The 8,665-nt window shown below is 44.2% G+C and overlaps 1 protein-coding gene across 1 annotated transcript in view; it reads left to right on the forward strand.

Moving 5' to 3' along the window:
* Positions 1-6,706, forward strand: part of LOC104667809 (endoplasmin) — a 48,567-nt gene extending 41,861 nt beyond the window's left edge. The window contains 4 exon segments of the mRNA XM_030934902.1: positions 4,762-4,958; positions 5,305-6,361; positions 6,363-6,480; positions 6,483-6,706. Of these exon segments, the coding sequence (XP_030790762.1) occupies positions 4,762-4,958; positions 5,305-6,361; positions 6,363-6,480; positions 6,483-6,706 (1,596 nt within the window).
* The last annotated feature ends 1,959 nt before the right edge of the window (positions 6,707-8,665 follow it).

Raw genomic sequence — 8,665 nt, forward strand, 5'->3', positions numbered from 1 at the left:
GAATCACTTGACCCGGGAGGCAGAGGTTGAGGTGAGCCGAAATTGCACCATTGCACTCCAGCCTGGGCAACAAGAGTGAAACTGTCTCAAAAAAAAGAGAAAAATCACATTAGTGCTTTTTCTGATTAGAAAATGTATATATAGTTATTGTAGAAAATTTGAAAAAAATTTAATCACAAACAAGAAAATTAAAACTACCTACACTCTTACCACATGGAAATAACTATGGTTAATGTATTAATGTATCTTCTTCCAGATATTTTTGTATGCATAAATGTATGTACATTATTGGGATAATACTCTATTTTTATTTATTTATTTATTTATTTATTTATTTATTTATTTGTTTGTTTGTTTATTTATTTATTTTGAGATGGAGTTTCGCTCTTGTTGCCCAGGCTGGAGTGCAATGGCGCAATCTCAGTTCACTGCAACATCCGCCTCCCGGGTTCAAGCAGTTCTCCTGCCTCAGCCTCCAAGTAGCTAGGATTACAGGTATGAGCCACCACGCCCGGCTAATTTTGTATTTTTTCAGTAGAGACGTGGTTTCTCCATGTTGGTCAGGCTGGTCTCGAACTCCCAACCTCAGGTGATCCACATCTCGGCCTCCCAAAGTGCTGGGATTACAGGCATGAGCCACTGCGCCTGGCAATACTCTGTTTGTAACCTGCCTTTTCCCCTGGACAATATATCAAAAATGTGTTTTATGTCCTGTGGTATTCTTATACAACTGGATTTTTAATGGCTAAGTATTCTGTCATATGTGTTTTCATAATTTATTTAACCAACCCCTTTCACTGCATATTCAGGAATTACCATTTTTCCCCTCTTAAAACGTAACAGTGGTAAACATAATAATTACCACTTTTTTTTTTTGAGACGGAGTCTCCCTTTGTCACCCAGGCTGGAGTGCAGTGGCATGATCTCAGCCCACTGCAACCTCTGCCTCCCAAGTTCAAGCAATTCTCCTGCCTCTGCCTCCTGAGTAGCTGGAATTACAGGTGTGCACCACCATGCCCAGCTAATTTTTTTCGTATTTTTAGTAGAGATGGGGTTTCACCATATTGGCCAGGCTGTTCTCGAACTCCTGACCTTGTGATCCGCCCGCCTCGGCCTCTTAAATACTGCTAAAACAAAGATGAGGCATTACTGTGACAATTAGTCAAAAGGTTCTAACTTCAAACAAAGTTCTGAGAAGTTTGAAAGGCCATCTTAGGCCGGGCGCGGTGGCTCAAGCCTGTAATCCCAGCACTTTGGGAGGCCGAGACGGGCGGATCATGAGGTCAGGAGATCGAGACCATCCTGGCTAATACGGTGAAACCCCGTCTCTACTAAAAAATACAAAAAACTAGCCGGGCGACGAGGCGGGCGCCTGTAGTCCCAGCTACTCGGGAGGCTGAGACAGGAGAATGGCTTGAACCCGGGAGGCGGAGCTTGCAGTGAGCTGAGAGCCGGCCACTGTACTCGAGCCTGGGCAGCAGAGCAAGACTCTGTCTCAAAAAAAAAAAAAAAAAAAAAAGAAAGGCCATCTTAATGTAGCTCTCAGGTCTCCCTTCAGGCTTGCAGAGCACGCAGCCACCTGACTCTGACCCAGGCCTCAGCACCATGGAGCATGATAGCATTTGTATGTTTATCTCCACCCAAATCATGTTGAATTGTAATCCCCAGTATTGGAGGTGGGGCCTGGTGGGAGGTGATTGGATCCTGGGAGTCGATTTCTCATGAATAGTTTAGCACCAGCCCCTTGGTGCTGTCCTTGAAATAGTGAGTGACTTCTCTTGAGATCTGGCTTTTTAAAAGTGTGTGGCACCTCACTCTTGCTCCTGCTCTGGCCATGTGATGTGCCTGCCTCCTCTTCGCCTTCCTCCATGATTGCATCCTTCTAGAGGCCTCCCCAGAAGTTGAGCAGATGCCAGCACCATGTTTCCTGTAAGGCATACAGAGCCTTGAGCCAGTTAAACCTCTTTTCTCCAGTAAGTTATCCAGTCTCAGGTGTTTTGTCGTTGTTGTTGTTGTTGCCTTGAGCCAGTTAAACCTCTTTTCTCCAGTAAGTTATCCAGTCTCAGGTGTTTTGTCGTTGTTGTTGTTGTTGTTGTTTGTTTGTTTGTTTGAGACGGAGTCTCACTCTGTCACCAGGCTGGAGTGCAGTGGCACCATCTCGGCTCACTGCAACTTCTGACTCCCTGGTTCAAGCGATTCTCCTGCCTCAGCAGCCTCCTGAGTAGCTGGGACTACAGGCATGTGCCACCGTGCCTAGCTAATTTTTGTATTTTTAATAGAGACGGGGTTTCATCATGTTGGCCAGGATGATCTTGATCTCTTGACCTCATGATCTGCCCACCTCAGCCTCCCAAAGTGCTAGGATTACAGGCCTGAGCCACCGTGCCCAGCCAGGTGTTTCTTTATAGCACTGCAAGAACAGCCTAATACAGAGCATCTATTCGTTCATTTGGCTCATATTTTTTGAGCAGCTACTATTTCAGGTGCAGAGGCTACAACCTCCAGAGTAGTCATGGCGTTTGTATAGAGAGAGCTTAGGATCCCAGGATCCTGGAGTCAGATTGCTTGCTCTGGTCCCAAGAAGTTTACCATATGACTTTGGGCAAGCAACTTTACCACTCCGAGCCTCATTCTCTTCATCTGTGAAGTGAGCATAATGGTGCCTACCTCATGGATTGTTGTGGAAATTAAGTGAGATAATGCTTGCAAAGCTTTCGTAAACTGTCTGGTGCATACTAAGTGCTCTACCTATTTTTATTAGCTTTAACACTGCCCTCCTGCTGTTATTATTGAAGTTTTGTTCATTGAAGCTCTAGAGCCATCTCTCAATAATGCTAAACCTCTTTACTGACGACGCTTCAAATAATTCTACTCTTGTCTTGCCAGCAGCTTAATTGAGACAACTGTCTGACCTGTAATCACTTGAGTGGTACACACTGTCAAGGAAAAAGGAAACACTCAGTTAACAGATAAAAATACAGAGTTCAGCAGTCAGCCTTCCACACTACAGGAGATACTTGATTAGTCTTGAAACTTAGAGTCAACGAAACACAATTGCTTAAGTTTACTCTGGACAAAGAGATTTCCTCAGTGAGGGAAGATCACGTTCCCTCAAGATCTGTTGACATTTTGAAACTCTAAACCCTCCAGTTACTCTTCTACAAATCACATCTGCTGGGACCCTGATATGGTTTGGCTCTGTGTCCCCACCCAAATCTCATCTTGAATTGTACTCCCATATTTTTTTACAGGCTCATAGGCGGAAGGGACTTGCCTTGTCTCAGATGAGACTTTGGACTGTGGACTTTTGGGTTAATGCTGAATTAGTTAAGACTTTGGGGGACTGTTGGGAAAGCATGATTGGTTTTGAAATGTGAGGTCATGAGATTTGGAGGTGCCAGGGGTGCAATGAGATGGTTTGGCTCTGTGTCCCCACCCAAATCTCATCTTGAATTGTACTCCCATAATTCCCACGTGTTGTTGGAGGGACATGGTGGGAGATAATTTTAATTGTGGGGGCAGTTTCCTCCCTACTGTTCTCCTGGTAGTAAATCAGTCTCATGAGAACCTATGGTTTTATCAGGGGTTTCCGCTTTTGCATCTTCCTCATTTTCTCTTGCCACTGCCCTGTAAGAAGTGCCTTTCACCTCCCGCCGTGATTCTGAGGCCTCCTCAGCTATGTGGAACTGTAAGTCTAATAAAACCCCTTTTTCAGCCAGGCGCGGTGGCTCACACCTGTAATCCCAGCACTTTGGGAGGCCGAGGTGGGCGGATCACAAGGTCAAGAGATCGGAGACCATTCTGGCCAACATGGTGAAACCCCGTCTCTACTAAAAATACAAAAATTAGCTGGGCGTGGTGGTGGGTGCCTGTAATCCTAACTACTCAGGAGGCTGAGGCAGGAGAATTGCTTGAACCCAGGAGGCAGAAGATGCAGTGAGCCGAGATCACACCACTGCACTCCAGCCTGGTGACAGAACAAACAAACAGACAAAACTCTCTTTTTCTTCCCAGTCTTGGCTATGTCTTTACCAGCAGCGTGAAAACGGACTAGTACTGACCCACACCCTCACTGCATCACTGATGCTGAGTAGCAGTGGTGGGAGGAGCACAGAATGCCTCCTCCCAATCAGGGTATTTTCAGTCTCTTCTGTGGTCAGAAACTTTATGAGGATCCAGGATTTCAAAGCAAAGAGGCGCTGAGGCCAACATTGAAATGGTTGCTCCACCCTTTCTACCCCTCCTACAAAATTCCGCAGCTTGGTCTCCACATTTAGTTCTTATTTCTTAACAGGGATACAACACTACGCTAACCTTTTTTGGCTATAACTTGTGTCATGTAAATGGCAAAATGCAGCCGAATACTGTGCTATCTGGAATGGAGATTTGCAAGGTGCTAATGGGGAAATTAAAATTACAGCCTGGCCGGGCGTGGTGGCTCAAGCCTGTAATCCCAGCACTTTGGGAGGCCGAGGCGGGTGGATCACGAGGTCAGGAGATCGAGACCCTCCTGGCTAACACGGTGAAACCCCGTCTCTACTAAAAATACAAAAAACTAGCCGGGCGCGGTGGCGGGTGCCTGTAGTCCCAGCTACTCGGAGGCTGAGGCGGGATAATGGCGGGAACCCGGGAGGCGGAGCTTGCAGTGAGCCGAGATCGCGCCACTGCACTCCAGCCTGGGCGGCAGAGCGAGACTCCGTCTCAAAAAAAAAAAAAAAAAAAATTACAGCCTGAGTTGGGCAGACGTGCGGCTGGAGCAAGGCTGAAACTGTTGATGAGCCCATGGAGGAAGAAGAATTAGCAAAAGAAGACAAAGAAGAATCTGATGATGAAGCTGCAGTAGAGGAAGAAAAAGAAGAAAAGAGACCAAAGATTTAAAAAGTTGAAAAAACTGTCTGGGACTGGGAACTTATTACTGATATCACACCAATATGGCAGAGACCATCAAAAGAAGTAAAAAAAAAAAAAAGGCCGGGCGCGGTGGCTCAAGCCTGTAATCCCAGCACTTTGGGAGGCCGAGACGGGCGGATCACGAGGTCAGGAGATCGAGACCATCCTGGCTAACACGTTGAAACCCCGTCTCTACTAAAAAAACTACAAAAAACTAGCCGGGCGAGGTAGCGGCGCCTGTAGTCCCAGCTACCCGGGAGGCTGAGGCAGGAGAATGGCGTGAACCCGGGAGGCGGAGCTTGCAGTGAGCTGAGATCCGGCCACAGCACTCCAGCCCGGGTGACAGAGCAAGACTCCGTCTCAAAAAAAAAAAAAAAAAAAAAAAAAAAAAAAAAAAAAAAAAAAAAAAGAAATAGAAGATGAATACAAAGCTTTTTACAAATCGTTTTCAAAGGAAAGTGATGACCCCATGGCTTATATTCACTTTACTGCTGAAGGGGAAGTTACCTTCAAATCAGTTTTATTTGTACACACATCTGCTCCACGTGGTCTATTTGACGAATATGGATCTAAAAAGAGTGATTACATTAAGCTCTATGTGCGCCGTGTATTCATCACAGATGACTTCCATGATATGATGTCTAAGTACCTTAATTTTGTCAAGGGTGTGGTGGACTCAGATGATCTCCCCTTGAATGTTTCTCTTGAGACTCTTTAGCAACATAAACTGCTTAAGGTGACTAGAAAGAAGCTTGTTTGTAAAACTCTGGACATGATCAAGAAGATTGCTGATGATAAATACAATGATACTTTTTGGAAAGAATTTGGTACCAACATCAAGCTTGGTGTGACTGAAGACCACTCAAATCAAACATGTCTTGCTAAACTTCTTATGTTCCAGTCTTCTCATCATCCAACTGACATTACTACCCTAGACCAGTATGTGGAAAGAATGAAGAGAAAACAAGACAAAATCTACTTCATGGCTGGGTCCAGCAGAAAAGAGGCTGAATCTTCTCTATTTGTTTAGCGACTTCTGAAAAGGGGCTATGAAGTTCTTTACCTCACAGAACCTGTGGATGAATACTGCAGTCAGACCCTTCCCAAATTTGATGGGAAGAGGTTCCAGAATATTGTCAAGGAAGGAGTGAAGATTCATGAAAGTGAGAAAACTAAGAAGAGTTGTGAAGCAGTTGAGAAAGAATTTGAGCCTCTGCTCAATTGGATGAAAGATAAAGCCCTTAAGGACAAAACTGAGAAGGCTGTGGTGTCTCAGCACCTGACAGAATCTCCGTGTGCTTTGGTGGCCAGTCAGTACCGACTGTCTGGCAACATGAACAGAATCATGAAAGCACAAGCATATCAAATGAGCAAGGACAGCTCTACAAATTACTATGGGAGTCAGAAGAAAACATTTGAAATTAATCCTAGACACCCGCTGATCAGAGACATGCTTTGATGAATTAAGGAAAGGTGAAGATGATAAAACAGTCTTGGATCTTGCTGTGGTTTTGTGTGAAACAGCAATGCTTCAGGCAGGATATCTTTTACCAGACACTAAAACATATGGAGATAGAATAGAAAGAATGCTTCCCTAAGTTTGAACATTGACCCTGATGCAAAGTTGGAAGAAGAACCCAACGAAGAACCTGAAGACACAACAGAAGACACAGAGCAAGATGAAGACAAAGAAATAGATGTAGGAACAGATGAAGAAGAACAAAAAACAGCAAAGGAATCTACAGCTGAAAAAGATGAATTGTATATTATACTCTCACTGTTTGTATCCTTTGTGGAGAGGGAATGTGAAATTTAAGTTATTTCTTTTGGGAGAGACTTGTTTTGGATGCTCCTAAAATGTAGGATTAGGGGTCACAGGAAGACATAGAATTTTTAGTTGAACTTTTTTTTTAACATTTCTCATGTATGTAAATTTGTACTATTTAACTGACTATTCTTGATGTAAAATCTTGTCATGTGTATAAAAACAAAAAAGATCCCCCCGCCCACCAAAAAAAATTACAGCGTGAAATCACAAGGGGCTTCAAGATAGTTTAAAATCCTCTCCACTATTTACCCTGAGTCTTTAAAAAAATGCTTCAGCCGGGCGCGGTGGCTCAAGCCTGTAATCCCAGCACTTTGGGAGGCCGAGACGGGCGGATCACGAGGTCAGGAGATCAAGACCATCCTGGCTAACACGGTGAAACCCCGTCTCTACTAAAAAATACAAAAAACTAGCCGGGTGAGGTGGCGGGCGCCTGTGGTCCCAGCTACTGGGAGGCTGAGGCAGGAGAATGGCGTGAACCCGGGAGGCGGAGCTTGCAGTGAGCTGAGAACCGGCCACTGCACTCCAGCCCGGGCCACAGAGCGAGACTCCGTCTCAAAAAAAAAAAAAAAAAAAAAAAAAAAAAAAAAAAAAATGCTTCAGACTGTGGGAAAATGAAGGTGGCTCTCTGTAATTCCTGGATTGAGTAGGAAATGTGGCTTTGAGGGGACCACATTTAGAAGTAATTGGAGAAGCAGCACCATCTAACTGGTGGAGGATCCAGCTGGATTTTCTATTTCTTCATCTGTTGAGCTGGCTTGACACTTCCCTTCTCGGTTCTTTTGTTTGATTTTTTGTAAAATGAGAGTCACGCTGCTAGATAATCTCCAAAGACTTGTACAAGAGTCTATTAAATATTTGTTTAGATGTTGAAATATTTTTAGACTTTGCACAATTATTAAATGTATTGAGATACCTGATAAATATATTTATTAATAATATGGTATAGGCAAAGAGCATAGACAGATGATTCATAAGAAAAAATACACATAATTAATGAATATTTCCAAAGGTCACTTTTACTAATAATCACAATTTTCTACCTATCCCAACAATACATATTTTTAAAAAACAGTTCACATGAAAGAGTCACATGGAGAGTGTTGAGATAATCTTGTTTGCTTGGAAGGTCATGGAGATGCAGATAAACCTCTAAATCCAGCAGGGTCTAAGCAGGATGGGGACCTGATGTTTTGCAGCCTGCTCCACCCATTGACTTTTGTGATGGACTCAGTTAGTTTTGTCTGCCTGCTTTCTGGGTCCTTTTCTTCTACTGTCAGCACTCCCCAGGTAGCCATTCATCCCTGACTCTCAGGCCCTTTGTTTTGTGGATGCTGGGCCACACCGCCCCCACCACCCCGGTCAACTACTGTAGAATTCAATCCTTGGACTTTGATCGGAATGATCAGGAAAGTGACATTCCTTTCTGCTAGTACTAATAGCTTTAAGAACGCATAGGCCAGGAGCTGCTGTGCTGCTATGAGAGGGCCTGATTGAGAAGAAAACCAATACAAGGAAAGCTGTAGGGATATAGGACAAACTAAAGTGTTTTTCCTACCCTCTACTCTCACACAGTCACTCAGTATTATACTTCAGACAACAGATGTGGGGGTGGTCTTCCCCCACACACCAAGCAATTCTGCAGATGATTCTCTGGTGGAGACAAGCTGAGTGTCTTCAAATCAAATTCTATACTATTCTCACAGTGTCTTCCTGAAGATAGCAAGAGATCCCACAAGTTGAGGGCTCAGTCCCATGACACTGCCACCACTTCAGATGCCAGTTGCAAGCGTAGGATGTGACCAGGGTTTCTGACCAACCAGCTATAAACTGGGGTTTTCCCAACCCCTTCCTTGGGTTCCCGTTAATTTGCTAAGTGGCTCACAGAACTCAGGGAAACATTTTACTTACATTGAGCCATTTATTATTATAAAGGATACAGATGAACAG

This window comes from Rhinopithecus roxellana, chromosome 8 (assembly GCF_007565055.1).
Source record: "Rhinopithecus roxellana isolate Shanxi Qingling chromosome 8, ASM756505v1, whole genome shotgun sequence".
NCBI lineage: Eukaryota > Metazoa > Chordata > Mammalia > Primates > Cercopithecidae > Rhinopithecus > Rhinopithecus roxellana.